At 48.6% G+C, this 16,001-nt stretch overlaps 3 protein-coding genes across 3 annotated transcripts; 2 read left to right on the top strand and 1 right to left on the bottom strand.

Moving 5' to 3' along the window:
- The first annotated feature begins 309 nt into the window (after positions 1-309).
- Positions 310-9,625, top strand: EURHEDRAFT_355495 (FMP27 family protein). The gene is made up of 4 exons (XM_040778457.1): positions 310-5,149; positions 5,224-9,159; positions 9,214-9,311; positions 9,375-9,625. Exons 1-4 carry the CDS (start codon positions 560-562, stop codon positions 9,427-9,429), a joined length of 8,679 nt encoding a protein of 2,892 aa, XP_040640240.1. The 5' UTR covers positions 310-559; the 3' UTR covers positions 9,430-9,625.
- On the top strand, positions 9,364-9,909 carry EURHEDRAFT_355492 (uncharacterized protein). Its single transcript, XM_040778456.1, has one exon. The coding sequence runs from the start codon at positions 9,575-9,577 to the stop codon at positions 9,860-9,862; it is 288 nt and encodes a 95-aa protein (XP_040640239.1). The 5' UTR covers positions 9,364-9,574; the 3' UTR covers positions 9,863-9,909.
- Positions 9,910-12,222: 2,313 nt separating this feature from the next.
- Positions 12,223-14,357, bottom strand: EURHEDRAFT_411057 (uncharacterized protein). The gene is made up of 6 exons (XM_040781512.1): positions 13,689-14,357; positions 13,502-13,620; positions 13,370-13,431; positions 13,296-13,321; positions 12,891-13,240; positions 12,223-12,841 (listed from the first exon to the last, which is right to left on the bottom strand). Exons 1-6 carry the CDS (start codon positions 13,864-13,866, stop codon positions 12,578-12,580), a joined length of 999 nt encoding a protein of 332 aa, XP_040640238.1. The 5' UTR covers positions 13,867-14,357; the 3' UTR covers positions 12,223-12,577.
- Positions 14,358-16,001: the final 1,644 nt, after the last annotated feature.

Genomic DNA, 16,001 nt, shown 5'->3' with positions numbered 1-16,001 from the left:
CCTTCTTTGCCCCCTTTTATATTCTAGAATACTCTAGTCAATTGACGTCTCTCACTTGACATGCCAGATCTATGGTTCGTCCCGTCGGATCGGCTGTCTATCAGTAGCCTTCCTCTGGATCCCGATCCTACTCTACCTCCTACGCTATATGGATGAATGCTGACCTCCATATTCTCAAACAGCCATGTCCGTCGTCCTCCTGTCACGCTCCTTTCTTGTTTCTGTCATCAGCGTCGTCACTCTCCAGGCCGGTGCGCACGTCCGGTCCTAACTAATTCCTAAATATAACCCGCCCACCATCTCCGTCTATCTCCGCCCACTCCCGGTTGTCCCTGGAAAAGGCCCTCTTTTGTGAAGAGGGGGGGCGACTTTTTCCAGGCGACGTGTACAATCCTTTTTTTACTGATAGAATTTATCACGAAATACCGAATTGACTCCTGTGAAGACCATACCGACCGTGACGACCTCGATGATCTGTCCTCTTTCGCGCGCTTCGTTCGTCCTTCCCGGATTCGATATATCAGTATAGCTTCCACCCCCTTTACTGATCGCGTGAGGCATGATGATTGCCCTCTTTAATCCGACTACGATTCTCGTCGGATTCCTCCTGCTCTACCTCTCCTCCTTTTTCATCTTCGCCATCGTCCGGATCGCAACGGGTATCTCCATCCAGCGCATTGGTTACTTTTCCCTTCGTCGCATCGCATACGCACCGAGAGATGGCGTCCAGATCGAAATTCGTGGCCTTGGGCTGGCGTTACACCCCCCATCGTTCGCCCAACCGACATGGATAAGCGTCCGTTTGACAGGCCTGAAGGTGACATTGGATCTGTCCAAGGGGAAGGGGAGGACTAAGGGCACAGAACACCATTTCGAGGGATCCGAGACTCCCAGCTTGCCGGAGGATCGGAGTGAGCAAGAATCAAATAGTGCCACTTCAGACGCGACGCGGAGCAAAACCTGGAAGACATTGACACAGCTCAAGGAAAAAGTCAAGCGACTACACCGGCAGATCCATTGGCTGGCCCTGGTTGATGTCATAGCTGTCAACTCCACGCTTCGCATTCAGGATGTGGGCCAGGTTCAGGTGGGATCCGTCTCCTTGGCTGTCGATACCCGGCGCAAGATGGTGGACAGAGGAAAGGTGTTCCGTCGGAAAAAGGATAGCTCGCTTGAACAACGCCCGGCCGAATGGATTATGAACATCAATAACGTTTTACTGTCGGTAGATGGGGGAGAGCCAACGGAACTGTTGGACCATGTAGGCTTCAACATCCATGGGCATCTCCATAAGGATCTTGACGGGCTCCGGGACGCCTCCGTCGCAGCCAAAATCGGGCGTTTACATATCCCATTCGATGATTTGACATCCTTCATGCGGCGTATTCAGCAGTTCAAGCGATCCGCCAAAGGGTCCACAAACGACAGTGAAATCGAAAATGAGATGTCCTTTGCCGATTTTGTGGAGGAACTAGACAAACCTGGAAGCCGGGATGATGCCATTGTACAGACAGTTGCGGACTCGAAGGAACTTGCCAGCTCCCTATTGCGTGGGATCCAGGAGATCCAGGTTGCTCTAAGCTTTTTCAGACTGTCACGGTCAATCGAAGCCCTTTCAACAGACCAGGATCCCATGTATCTCAACATTGTTTCTCACGAGATTGGCGTTGACCTGCATAGAATGGACCAAAAAAGCCCCGCCCATCGCATGTATTTCCAACGCACCGATGTCGCCCATCAGGCTCTTCTCGCCGCGATTTCACTTTCGGTCAGCTTGGACGACAGCTCCGGAGAAACGGACAACATTCTGTACATACCCATGGCCACAACGACGATCAAAACAACCTTGCCTTCGAAGACCGTCAGCTCCACGGAGAACTACAACCCCGACGAGCGGAACACGAATATTCTTTTTGCGAATCTTGTCATTACATCCCCTTCCTTAGATCTCGAGCCACAGCATGTTTCGCGGCTTTTGGGACTCGTGCAGGGGCGGGCATCCCCTTCTCGCGGAAAGAAGAGGGATAACCACCACATCATATCGCGACTACTTCCAAAAGCCAGCATCAAACTGTCTGTCCACGAACCTGTCGTTCGATTTGTCCTCCCAGTTGGGACAGATTCGGGGGCTACTTCCGACGACGACTACAGTTTACTGATCTCCTCCATCTCATCTATCTCGCTTGATATTGAGTCATCCCACTCATCCGAGGGAGGTATTCATTACGCTCTCGCGTCAGTATACCGTGTCGCCTCGCATCAACTATACTACCAGACTCCGTCCGGCGTGAAACATAATTTGCTCACAACCGAGAACATGGAATTCAAAGTCCACCTCAGTGCGTCTCCAGAAGTTTGTGTTATTGCTTCTGGGTCCTTGAATGCTTGTTCCGCGCACATGGTCAACGGAGAAGTGAACCGCGGTATACGTCAGGTGATTGAGCAGTTCAGCGCAGTGTTACGTCCGAAGAAGATTATGCCATCACCGGCTGAAGAGCGCAAACCCAGCATCTTACGACGCATGCCCCCCTGGTTGCTCAAATTCCAATTTGAAGCCACAGGTTTTAGCTTGGAAATAGCTGGAGTCGACAAAGATGTGTCGGACGTTTCTCGCGGTGTTTCATTGCAACTTCAATCTTGGACTGCAGATTACAGGGCTCAAAAAACAGAACAAAATGTTATTAGCCTCGCCAGGCGGCGAACTCCCAGTCATTCGACGATTGGTGATGAGTCGCCATTCCGATTCCCTCCAACCTCCCCTCCAAGACAGATGCAGAAGGGTGCCGCCGATGGAAGACGATTGGCGATTCATGTTCGAGGCTTTGAGGGCTTCGTCATCGAGTCCGACGACTACCTAGAACCTGAGGCTTTCTTCTCCCTTCCGAGATTCGAGGTTGCTCTGAGCACGTTGAGCGACCGCCTGGGTCCTATTTTCCATATAAATTCCATGATCAAGGGCATATATCTTCAATACTCCCTCTATCGGCTCTATTGCCTTGGCATTGCGATGTCCGTCCTCCAGGATGCTTTCATGCAAGGTCCTTCCGACAAACCTGACAAGGAACCTCCACCGGATATCAAAAACGCGGCCCCATCTATGCCCCCACCACGCACACCAGGACCGAGGAATGAGCTTACTTCAATCGACGTGAGGGCTACCGTTGTGCAGGTTAAGGCCACCTTGCCGTCAGATCCGAAAATGATGTTCCAGATCTATGGGGTAACGGCTGGCTCCCATCGTCTTTCTGCTCCTTTTCTGAGGGCCCAATTAGTGCGATTGCATGCGGAGGCTCCTAAACTGAACGGCATTTGGGCACGGATTGGGAGTATGAACAATGTCAGAATTGATCTACGGAAGATCAAGTTGAAGCAAGGAGCAAACCTAGTTGAAGAGAGGTCTATAGATATGTGGGCCGATTTCATCCGGGTGGGCGTTCCTCATCACATGGTGATGCATCGCATATTCGACAATATAATCAATACCTCCAAAGCGATCAAACAGCTTCGGCCCCGCTTCACAGGCCACCCTGCAGAGCTTGAGACCGACAGAGAACCGGAGGAACCAAAGAAAGTCCCGAGAGTATCGCTACGTAGCAAAGCTTTGCTCTTTGAATTGGAGGATGATGCGTTCGAATGGAAGCTCGGTTGCATTTACCGTACCGGTCTGCTTGAACAACGCCAGCGCCTGGCTCGGGAAGAGGCATTCGATTTGAAGGTCCAGAAAATCAAAGAATCAAACCAGCAACGCGGCTCGTCGCGGCTGCGGGCGAAGTCGAGTCATCGGACTCTTCGCAGTGAGCGAACCACCAATGAAGGGAAACGAAGAAGCAAGAGTGCCGATGGCCACGATGATTCTAATGGGAAAGGCAGGAAATTCCGTTACGACACGGAGGGTTCGACCTGTCTTTCTTCTGAGTCCAAGGTATCGGCAGAGAAGGCGTGGTATCGACTCCAGGAGCACAATTCCGCAAACTGGAAGAAGAAGATCGACGCTGCGCTTCGTTTCCAGGATATCTCCGTCAGAGAGATTCGAAGTCTCTTTACTGGAGCCGACGAGCCCCCCGAAGACGCGAAGGACACAGAGCCTATTCTTGCCATTCCGAACCGACCCGGCCTCATGTCAGCCCTGATAAGTGACGTGAATCTGGTCATCGACAAGCCTTCATTCCCATTCGATGATTATCCGAAATTTCTTCACACGATTGGAAAGGGCATGCCCATGTCGATGCAATACGCCTTGCTTATTCCAATGAGTATCCAGCTGGATATGGGCGAAGCTCGCGTTACTTTGAGGGACTACCCATTAGACTTGATTCACATTCCGGCCCTGCGTCCCGGGCAACCCCCAAGGATGCCAAGTTGGTCGCTTCGTACCGATTTTGTCATCGCGGAGGAGTTCCGGGACTACAAGTCGGCTAGACAGGTCAGGTTGGAGCTTGTGCCTTCGAGTCCACTTCCCGACGGGTCTATGACCTCTCCAGTCGAAATTGATGTCTGGCGGTCTGTCTCTCCTGTCAAGACATACTCGAATCCGACAATTGAGATCAACACCAATCTCCCAACAAGCATATCCTGGGGTATGTCCTACCAGCCTGTGGTTCAGGATATGATGAAGATCATCGAAGGCTTCACCAAGCCCGAAATTGATCCGTCCGATAGGGTTGGTTTTTGGGATAAGATTAGACTCAGTTTCCATTCCCGACTCCGAGTTGTCTGGAAGGAAGACGGAGACGTTCATTTGCGACTAAAGGGCTCACGAGATCCGTATGTTGTGACAGGCTTTGGTGCTGGCTTCGTAATGTGTTGGCGCAGGGACGTGAAATGGAACATCCATACCAGCGATAACCCGACAGAGTTCATGAGTGTTACCAGTGGGGAATACGTTTTAGCTATTCCGGACTATAGCCACGAAGCGCGATACGCTTTCGAAGCGTCGGCACAGGATTTAGAGAGCATCTCGGCGTCAAGTGATCTGAAGAATGCGGCTCACTTCAAGAAGGTCGTGATGAAGTTATCTGGCGACGTGAAATGGGGTGCTGGCTTGGTTTTCGAACGCATCGTTGACGGTGACAAACGATCGAGTGAATTCAGGCCGCATTATGATGTTGTTCTCCAAAACCCCAAATTTGTCGATTCGTCGGTAGAGCCGGTATGTTACTGCATCTTCTCTGGTTACGGTCTGTATGAGTGGCTAACAGTTTTTTTTTTTTTTTTCTCATTTAGAACTACGATGCCTACAATGGTTTCCGGAGTGATTATATCCATCTTAATATCTCAGTCGTGGCCCCGGAGAGTCGAGATTGGTCCGTGGACGGTGTTCAACCATCAGCAAGTTACAACACTGTCCATTTGACTCCACGGTTCTTCACCCACTTCTTCAGCTGGTGGTCCCTCTTCTCTGGAGTAATGTCATTGCCTGTTCGGCAAGGTCCTCTCTGGCCGGGCATCACCAAGGCGGCGAAGAAGTTCAACCGTCATCTGGCCACCGTCAAATACCAGTTGCTTTTTGCCCCATTGTTTGTTGCTCACATTTACAAGCACAAGGACCGTGAGGACTATGGCGAAGATGCGGTGGTCTCAACGGGTCTGAAAGTTCGACTAGACAGTTTCAAGCTGGATATCCACCAAAGACGAGAACAGACTCACACACAAGCCACGACGGGACCTTCAAATGAGACAAAGGCAACTGCAATGCGGATCAACCAAGCCCAGCTGGACCTTTTAGCCGCGGATTTCCGAGCTGTTTCGGCTAGAATTGAGGGTACTAACGCCGAAGATATCGAGCAAAACAGAGACGATATTATATCCTCTTTCCAGCAGCCAGTCGCTGCCGTCGACCTGTCTCGTTTCACGATTCCTGATCACAACCTCGACTGGATTGACATGGATGACTTTGTCGAGCTCGACTGGATCTTGCCGCAAGAGTCGAACCCTCGTACGCAGATCCTACCTTTGGCCTTCACTCCGCGTTTTACGTACTTCCGCCAGACGGACCATGGAGAAATTGCACCAGGAGAAGATGGCTATAGCCAATTTGGAAATGAACAGACCCATGAATGCGTCATGTCTGAGACCAACGATCCTCGTCGGGTGCAGATGGAGTTGATCCGAGACCGCCTTGCTACCGTTGAGTCGCAGATACGGAACTACGATCGTACGATTGGCGAACACGAGCTTCGAATGGCAAGAGATGTCGATAATAACCCTGACCTGAAGAGTCAGCATGAACTTTATCTCCGCCAGGCAGAGTCACTTTCAAGAAGACGGAACTTCCTTTCCGGAGGGCTTACTCGTCTTGAAAGACATCTCGCCAAGGAGGAAGCGCAAAAGAAACCTGAAAACCTCGCCAGTGGAAATTCATCTCGAAGCGGTACCGATACTGAGTCAACAACCGAAAGCCAAGAGTCTTATCTGGGTGGACTGTATGCCTCTCCTCACGATGAGTTCGCCAGCGACTTCAACAATCGTTTCGTTATCCACAACGTGCAATTGAAATGGAATAATGCGCTCAGGAACATCATTTTGCGGTATGGCCACCAAGTCAGCCAGAGACGAGGGTTCGTATACTACATGTCGCGAAGGGCGGTCAAATTCATCCTTGATATTGTCGCCGAACAGAGCAAGCACAAGCCGGGTCATCCGTCCAAGCCTCCCTCTAAGTCAGAAGACGAGCCTGAAGCCGAAGATGGTGATGATGAGAGCGTCGAGGAGCGTATTGAGCAATTACTCAGTGATGCGAAGCGCTATGTTTACGCCGATGACCAGGCGGATCCTCCCGATGCTGCCAAGCGAAAGGGTTCAAGGGATGATTCGACTGCTAATATTGCCCCTGAGTTCACACCTCAAAACAGTTACCACTTGCGATTGATCGCGCCGCAGATCCAGCTCCAAAGCGAAAAGAATCAGAAGTCTGTTCTGCTTGTCGCCGCAAAGGGTATGCAGCTGAAGGTTGTATCTATCATGGATAAAGAGCGTGTGTCAGACGATGTATCTGGCCTGGTGCAGCGTCGTTTCTCTCTTGAGATGGACGGAGCACAGTTCTTTGTGGCCACGCAGAAGAAACTGATGGCTCACTTGCAGTTCTACGCTGGCAACAAGTACGGCAATCCACCTGGCTCTGCATGGCCTCCTTGGTTGACGCTTGAGGCGATGTTCGACTTCGAGTTGAATCCGTTTGGTTTCTCCCGGATTGTGCAAAAGACTTCGGCTAGCTTGAGGTATGACAAGTACAACAACCTTCGCTTGAAGTACAATGATGAGGTTGCCAAGGGGGGTTCCAGCACGCATAACGACCGAACCGCAAACGAAGCTAGAATGGACCAGATCTTCGTTGACTTTCCCCATATCCGCGCCATTTGTGACTCAGCCGAATATTATTCCATGTATATCATCGTCCTTGACCTGCTACTCTACAGCGAGCCCCTGGAGAAGGTCAGAAATGAGCGCCTAGAAAAGATTATGCTCACGTCCGACTTCAGCGACCTCAGAGGTGCTCCGGAGATGGTGTTCAAACTTCAATCTCGTATCCAGCAGCTCGAAGAGATCAAAGAACATTTCGAGATCCACGCCAAGCACCTGGATAAAAGAGGCTGGGACGATCGATTGTCGCTTGAAGATGATCTTGCCAAATGCGAGGATGAGCTGTTCTTCATGATGAAGGCTATTACTTCATCCCAGAGGAGAGCCGAACCGACAATGTCTGAGGTGAATGGCATTCTGCGTTGGAACATATCTGCCTCCGAGGTTGTTTGGCATTTGATGAAAGACCAGTCGGAGCCGTTGATCGAGATACAACTCCGGAATGCCGAGTATGACCGCACTGACAATTCGGACGGTTCCAACCACAACGAGGTCGCGATCGAACGATTGTATGGCTTGAACTTGCTCTCGGATGCCATATATCCTCAGATCATTGTGCCGTATCTCGATCAAGCGCGCAAACTTGACGGAGCAGAGGATTCCATGCTCAGGGTCAAATGGCATATGCTGGAAGCTGTCGCCGGTATTCCAGTCCTGGACGACTTCGAGGTGTCATTGTTCCCACTCAAGGTCCAGTTGGAACACGAACTTGGGCAAAAGGTTTTCGAGTATATTTTCCCCAACGTCGGTTCGAGTGCATTCGACAACGGCGGTTTCTCGCCTATGATGATAAAGAACATGCAGCCAATCGACGATTCGGATGACGATGACGAAAGCCCGCAACCCCCGCCGACATCATATACCCAAGGAGACTTCCCATCAGACTATCAACAAGGGACTAGAGGTCCTGGGGATATTGAACTTCGACTTCAGGCTACATTATCCTTATCCGACGACAAGAAAGCACCAAGTGTCCGCTCGAATCAGCGCAAGGGTCTTGGAATAACTCCGCTCACTCGGGACAACAACAAATTAGGCGCTGATATGACTCGGCAAGTCACTCGTCCATCGACTAGTGGCGGATTAACCAAGAAGAGGTCTGCCGACAGCATGCGCATTCTGTCGAAGAACGGCGAGAAGCCTCAGACCAGCTCGGGTGATATTGAAGAAAAGAGCAAGAAGTTCACCCTTTCGCGCGACAAGAACGGGAAGTCCAAGGAGGGAACAGATGATCTCTCCCAGATGATGTCTCGGGCGTCGAATTACATGACGCTTGCCCATATTAAGGTGCATGATGTCGTACTCTGCTTGAGTTACAAGGGTAAAGGCGACCACAACCTCGAGGACCTGCACGATTTTGTTTTCCGGTTACCGGTGCTCGAGTACCACAACAAGACCTGGTCCAACCTCGACCTCGCCTTGCGTCTCAAGAAAGATGTGATCAAGGCTTTGATCTCACATGCGCCCGCTATTCTCGGGAACAAGTTCTCGTACAACCGACCCTCAAAGCAACAACAAAAGAGAATGCGAGAACGCGAGCAGGCGAATACCAGTCAAGTATTACAGAACTCTGACAGCGTCGCAAACCCGTCAGCCTCAGACAAGACTCAAAGTTTGGCGAGCTTAGATTCCAATAGCGAATATTCGGACTCGCCATCGAGAAGGTCATTCCAGTCTGGTGCTTCGCCACTTGGGAGATCAAATTCGATAGGCTCTAGCATGAAGAGCGGTTACACTCAGGACAGAGCGGCGTCGGATTCTCGCTCTATCAATGAAGCGGATGTGGATTCTCGCTGGGAGGTTAGTGCCCCTCGCTTACATCCTTGGAAAAGAAGGCGATGCTAATTTCCACAGCAATCTCGACGATTCATCAACCCTCCCAGCCGGCCCGTGACTTCGAGTGGCATCGAGACGAGTGCTCGAGCTCGTAACTGGGATGGGCAAGATGAGAGGTGAGATTCCCTGTTCTCATATCCCAATAGCAAACCTTCGTCGGCTAACATGTTTTCTTACAGTCAGAAAATGACATTCAAGAGTCTTGGTCGAAAGCTGATGCCTTCTCGAAAGTAAGCTCGAAGGCTACTTCTTCATTCCTTGCGCATTTGACCGGTGTTATGGACAATGTTTTACATTAATCTTTCCGCATTTCCCTTCTTATCTCTTGTTCAACATTATCTATTGTAACTACAGTCATCTTTTGCGATGAGATACCCTTATGCAGTGGACCATATACAGGCGTCTAGTCGTTATTGCATTGCTTTTTTTCATTTATTTCTGTTTCTGCAAAAAGAGCTTTCTTTCATGTACTTTTTTTTTTTTTTTCTCTTTCTCTTCTCTAATATTTTCTTTTTATTTCCATTTCTATTGCTATTCAACTGTATTTGCGAGACTTTGCTGGAATATACATTGTACAGTAATACATCTATCTAGGGCACAATATGACCGTATAATTATTCACTTGCATGAAACAATGTCATCGTCCAGGATGCCTAAGCACTTATAGCTTCAATCTATTTAACGAAACAACTACTGGGTATGCTTCAATGCCACGCGATCAACCATCTCTTTCCAAGCTTCTTAAACCTAGCCCACATACATCCAAACCAGGACGAAAACTGCGTCAAGCTATTTCTCTCTCTGTGTTAAGAGGACCGATATGCCCACTATGACCCGAAGAAATAACTACCTTGTTCGTATCGGCAAGATAGTCTCAGTGATAATATATTGTTTCGAAGCTGAGCTGTGCCGCTAATTCTACAGTATGGCTCGCGAAATACAATTTGCGGGTTTTCGGCCCGACTTCATTCCCATAAATATTATCGCTAACCCTTTGAAGCTATTCATGGCAGTCTACAGACAACTATACAGCATTCAAGATTACGAACAGCGGCGAAGGCGCACAAAATCTGCCCGAAAGGAACTGCGAATATCCCAACATCTTTCCCAGGTTGGACTGAAATCCGACAATCAGGGTCAGGCACATGTTCGTACCATGGGGGACTTTTTCCAGATCCGGAGACCGGTTGGAAAGAATATATGCCTGGTGTTTGGGCCCTTAAGGGAACCACCTTAGTTGCTGGAGAGACATCTTGGGAGTGTCGGCTGATTCCCAGAAGCACTGAAAGCTTTCCTGAGGTTGTTGCTGAATGGATTGGATTTTATTCATTCTGGATTCCATGATATACACATAGGTTAGCCTTTATTGATTTCCATTAGTTATGCCAGAGAATTGACTAATTTATTGACCTGGTAATAACCTCAGATCCGTTAACTTTCTCATTGCATTTGAGGACCCTATCACGCTTGAAACCTATGTTCATTTCTGTGACAGCCTCGAACAATGTAAATTTATTGGTAGAATTTCTATCGAAATACTAACATGGAGAAGGAAAGAAAGAAGCTGGGCCTGCCAGCGCTGCACTATCTAGTGTGCGAAAGGGGTTCCTGCCCTATATTCAAACAGGCCATAGTATACAAACATCTTGCGTTGTTGGTAGATGCCCGTACTCCGTGACAATTATCAGCAAACTGGTCCCTCTACGTATAAAATGTGTGCTAGTCGTCTTATCTTCAAAGCACGTTCTGATCTCGGCCCTCTAAAAAAAGGGACTAGGGCAGGTTAAAACGAACGACTTCAGACCCTTTTTTTTTTTTTTTTTTTTTGAAGATGTAAATATCCATAATATTCAGCAGCTGCGGTTTTGTGCGCTGGGGATTCTTTTAAGTGTTGGTTGGTCATATAGTGCTGTCACAGGCTGCGCCTATAGAATAAACGATATGTTATTCGGAGGGATGATCAGAGGAATTACCTGGGTATCTATCCCGCATAACATACATTTATATATAAAAGCGGTCCGATCGGAAGTTCGTTCGTCTCTTCAACGAAATCTCTTGTATGATAGCTAGTTATCAGCGCTGCCGGCTTAGCCCTTAACAAGTGCTGATATTTTTGTATTTGGAATTTGGGCCTTGTGGCAAGGAGTTTCGGTGAATGTGGAAGGTCTCATGCAATAAGGATTTATTGATAGACTATCTGATGGAATTCTAACATGAGGAGGAGAAATGAAAAGGCAGGCCCTGCCGGCGACGGGTTATCTAGTGTATGCGAAGGGTCCATGTCCTACTCTAAACAGACTAAAGTGATCAAACAAATTGTACAACTAGCGAGCGCTTATGTTCTGTGACACCATCTGCCTGGTGTCCAATTGGATTGCGAGCTAGTTTCGCTATATCAGCAAGTATTGTCTTGATCAGGAGCTAAGGGGCAATATCAGTACATACCCTATCATCACCTTTAATCTCAGATTACCCAAGTTCGGGATGGACTTCTTCTCGGTAAGCGTCTTCCAATCGCGAAGGCTTTGGAACAACATGGCCCGGGATAGTATCATGGCCATCGTAGTAGTGGGTGCGGGTGTGGGTGCACTATTCGCACGAAGGGCACAACTCACTTTGCGAGCGCGAGGCCTCGTCTCTTGGATCTAAATTCACCACCTCGGCTGTCCCCTCCTGCTGTCCGATCTTGCTGTCTTCTGTCTCCCCGCTATCCTTGGTATCACTGTGTCCCTTGTGGCGTCTTGTTATTCCTTAGGCCGTCATCTGTCATTTTCAATTAAATTTCCTTGCTCTCACACCTCCCAGCTAAGACTTCCTAGTACCCGTGGCTGTGGTAACAAGAGCATGGCTTTGTGCTTGAGTAAGAGTTGGATAGGCGCTGGTGCTGGAGAGCTGGGCCCAGAAGGATAGTAACGAAGGTCGATTAGCAATGACTGGGGAAATTTACATAATTAATGACAGTGAAAGATGTCATCTGTCTTGGAAAATAAAGTGAATCCAGTGAATTCAGCTGTTTTAATACCAATACCTTTGTTCATGCTTTTATTGTAGTTATACATTCATTTGCTTGCTATCTGAATTATGCACAATATGGGTATCTAGATACAGTGACATGAAAACATTGCATGGAAATTGAACATTGCACATATCCAAAACTTGCTCCAGTTATAAATCAAAGAGCAGACATCAACAAAAACTCACAATTGAGGCTGGACAATCCAGTCCCACCATTCGTGTACCTGTGTGTAACTGTCGAATATTAGGCGTTTCCCATATAAAGCGTGTCTATTATTAAGTTTAAAAAAAAAAAAAAGAAAAGTCATGGGTATAGAAGGTCATGGCTGGCGTCAAGGGTCTAGAAGGGAGAAGTGTTTTGAAGAACTCATTGGGTAGCGGGGGGTGATTCGCCTTCCGAGGGTGACGACGGGTCCGACTGTTTCTCGCGGACCCAGGGCAAAAAGTTTTCTTGGACAGAGCGGAAGCGAGTCCGAGCGGTTGGCGCGGTGATGTCGTCGGTGAAGGGAACGCCCCCCTGGACCCGACCTTCGCGCCAAGCTTCCTTTTCACGACGGAGGTCACTTTGGACCCATGGTATGGTGATGCAGGTCCAGACTGCAGCCCATACAAATGGTAGAGTCCATCCCAGCTGTGCATCATTAGCACATGTGCGGTCCACAGGAGAGAATGAAACTCACGGTGTAAGCAATCGGTCTGGGTGTAGTGAAGATGATTGCAGTGATGGCAGCTGCAAAGATGACGGAGCCACCACCCCAGAAGCAGTTCATCTCAAACAACATTCGCCGGAAATACGGGCTAGACAGGTATCGTGTTCGCAAGGCGTAACGGTATACTTGGCCACCACCTCCGTCGACGGCAACTACATCTTCGATAAGAACATATAAAGCGGTTGGCATCACGGAGCCTTTCGGTGTGGAAGAAATGCGGAACGGAGCTTTGTAGCCACAGGCGCGAAGAACGTCGAGGGAAAGGTGGACGCCACCGAAGTAGAACATGACGGTTGGTAGGACCATAGCAACGAGACGGACTATCCATGATATGAGCATGATGCCAAGCAGGCAGATGTCCGAGAGCAAGCTTACCGTATGGTTCCTCAGGTACCGTCCCACTGCAGATCCGTTAGCTGTTGATCTGCACTTTTATTCTTAAGACTTACACTATGAGTTCGACCGCGAGGATCAACCAAACAATGGTGAAGTTAATCTGGAAGAAATCCAACTGCGATTGAGAATCCTAGTGTCAACCGTTGCGTCCTGCTCTGTGCATTTCGAAAATTGGTTGAGCGTACCCATGATGACCTGGCGTTCAGTGGCCGTGCGCGAGAATTTTTGCGGAACAAATTGTAAAGTCGATAAAAATATTCGAACACGGAGACACCCCCTAATGACGCAGTGACAATGGAAAAGACTGGAAAAAGGCACCGGAAGCGTTAGCAATAAGGACCGGCAAGTAAACAACGGCGACTTCAAACATACCGACATTGTGCGACAGATCCGTAGCATACCACAGCGCCCAGTAAAGCGCCAGCGGCTGGCCCAAAGTATCAATGATGAAGATCGTCCAGAAGATGGTGATGGACTTCTTCCGGTCTCGCAACGAGTATGGGAGCGGAGGAGGCTCAGAAGGGATCGAGGAGGCGGTTCCTTCTTCCATGAGTGTGGCGATAGACTTGCGGTTGTTTATTTGGGTGTAGTAGTGGCGGACGAGAAGATGGGAGAGGAGAGGAAAGGTCAAATGGCGAACTTCATGGCGTGAACAGGAACAAAAGATGACAGGAAAGAAATCCCCGAGACGCAAGAATGAGCGCAATTGATACTGGTTATGAAAGGGAGACGGAGTCCTTTGCCGGAAGCTGACGGGAGGCAAATGATCTTCCCCTTTTGGCGGCTCGGTTTCCCGATCGGGCTTAAATCTGATGTAAAGCCGGTGATGTCATATCTGGATCCGGTTGTTTTGGACACTCGGTAGTTGTTCATAGTAGATATATCGAGTATCAGTGGTCAATGCAGTAGAAACAAGAATGCCCTGCAGAGAGGAAACGTAATCGTTCGTGGCATGGTTGTGGGCTGTACAGTAAGCCGTGTGCATAATTATCATGCATGTGATTACACACAGGCACAACACGAGGTTAATTCGACGAGACCCGAGTCATTGCTCCGTATAGGGAGAATAGTCACGGCACGGTCACTGTACATAGTAGTCCGGTTGTCTGGTCAGCAGCAGATTCGTAAGACGCTCGGATCTCTTAGTATGAGAAATGCTGGTGATAAGCAGGTAATTACCGTTGGCTAAGTGCATAAAACCTCGCCGTCTACTCTATAGATGTTGTATTTGTACCTTGCAATCAGATGAACGTCAGGGGGTTAATGAAAGCAGAGTAGAAGCGAAGTCGCGTTGTATAACGTATTCGGTAGGCCACCCGCCCCTTTTATTCAGTATTTAAATGCATTTACTCTAACCAAAACGCCATTTAGTTAAGAAAACTAGCTAATTAGGTCTATTTGGACATGCATTTCTTCTATGTCCCTGATTTCCACATAAACCACACTTCGGCAAAGCCCTCATACGCGGCTGCAAAGGTGGCGAAGGCCGTCTTGGCCCGGGGGGGGGGGGTTTGCTGGAGCTATCAGGGCCTCAATTGGGGCGTCAATTAGCTCATGGGCCTCTGGAACTGAGAGGTCATCATTGCAAGGTATCTGTCTTTCATACCGTATACGCTTTTGCTTCGGCTTCTTATTGGCAGCGCGTAATTTGTTCCTTTCCTCTGCTAAACTTGTAGTGCTTTGTATCATGAGTTGGCAGCCTTTTACTAGTTGATTAAGGACATGATCTGTTGGGCTTGGTGGACCTTGTGAGCGCTTCTTAAATAGTGTTCTAATTGACGAAGCTTGCTGATGTAGTTGCTCAAGCATTTTGAGAGGTTTCTGCTGTGAAATTGCGGCTTGATTCGCTACCCCGGCTTACCGGGGGGGTTGGCGTATGAAGACGAATATTTAGCTTCGGAAGCAATCGTTCAGGGTTAAATGGTACTAAACCAGCCGCTGCGAAGCTATTTTTGATGGTCTCAGGTTTGAAAGCTTCAAATCGTGCGCGTGGATAAGCCTCAAGGAAGTCTAACTTGTCGATATGATTGATTCCGAGACGCAAGTTGGTTTCAACAAGCCGACCATACGATCGCTTTAACACTGCAAAGCAGCTGATATTAAGCGGCTGTAAAAGATGGGATGAATGCGCAGGCGTAAAAATTGGGATGATATTATTTTGGCTGCAAGTTTCATCGAATTTTGGAGTCAAATGGCTACCATGGCCATCGAGGATCAAAAGTCGGTATTTCTCTTTCGTACGAGTAACTGTTGATGGAATAAAGTGCTTTTGGAGCCACCAAAGTCCAATTTCACCAGAAGCCCATCCATTTGGGCTAAGTTCGAAGCGCCAATCGCCCGGGAGGCCTTCGAACCAAACTCAATAAAGACCTGGCCTTTGAATATAATACATGGAGGCAAGGTCCACCCCGAAGCATTTGTACATTCAATTGATGTAGCCCATTCACAATTTCCAGGTTGTAAAAGTGATTGCTGATTATAGTAGTCTGTTCTTGTTACCACTTTTGCAGTAGCAGTCATGCCAATTGCAAATCCAATCTCATCAAAGTTATAGATATCATCAGGGTCGATGCCGTATTGAAGTATTGTACGTTGCACGCAATCAAATCACCCACGAATGACTACTGGGTCTTCACACTTAGCGTGCTCGTATTTACAGTGTCTTGACAATAGGGTTGAAAGCTC

Source organism: Aspergillus ruber (assembly GCF_000600275.1).
Source record: "Aspergillus ruber CBS 135680 unplaced genomic scaffold scaffold00008, whole genome shotgun sequence".
NCBI lineage: Eukaryota > Fungi > Ascomycota > Eurotiomycetes > Eurotiales > Aspergillaceae > Aspergillus > Aspergillus ruber.
The sequence above is the reverse complement of the archived record's forward strand: the minus strand, read 5'-3'. Positions and strand labels throughout refer to the sequence as shown.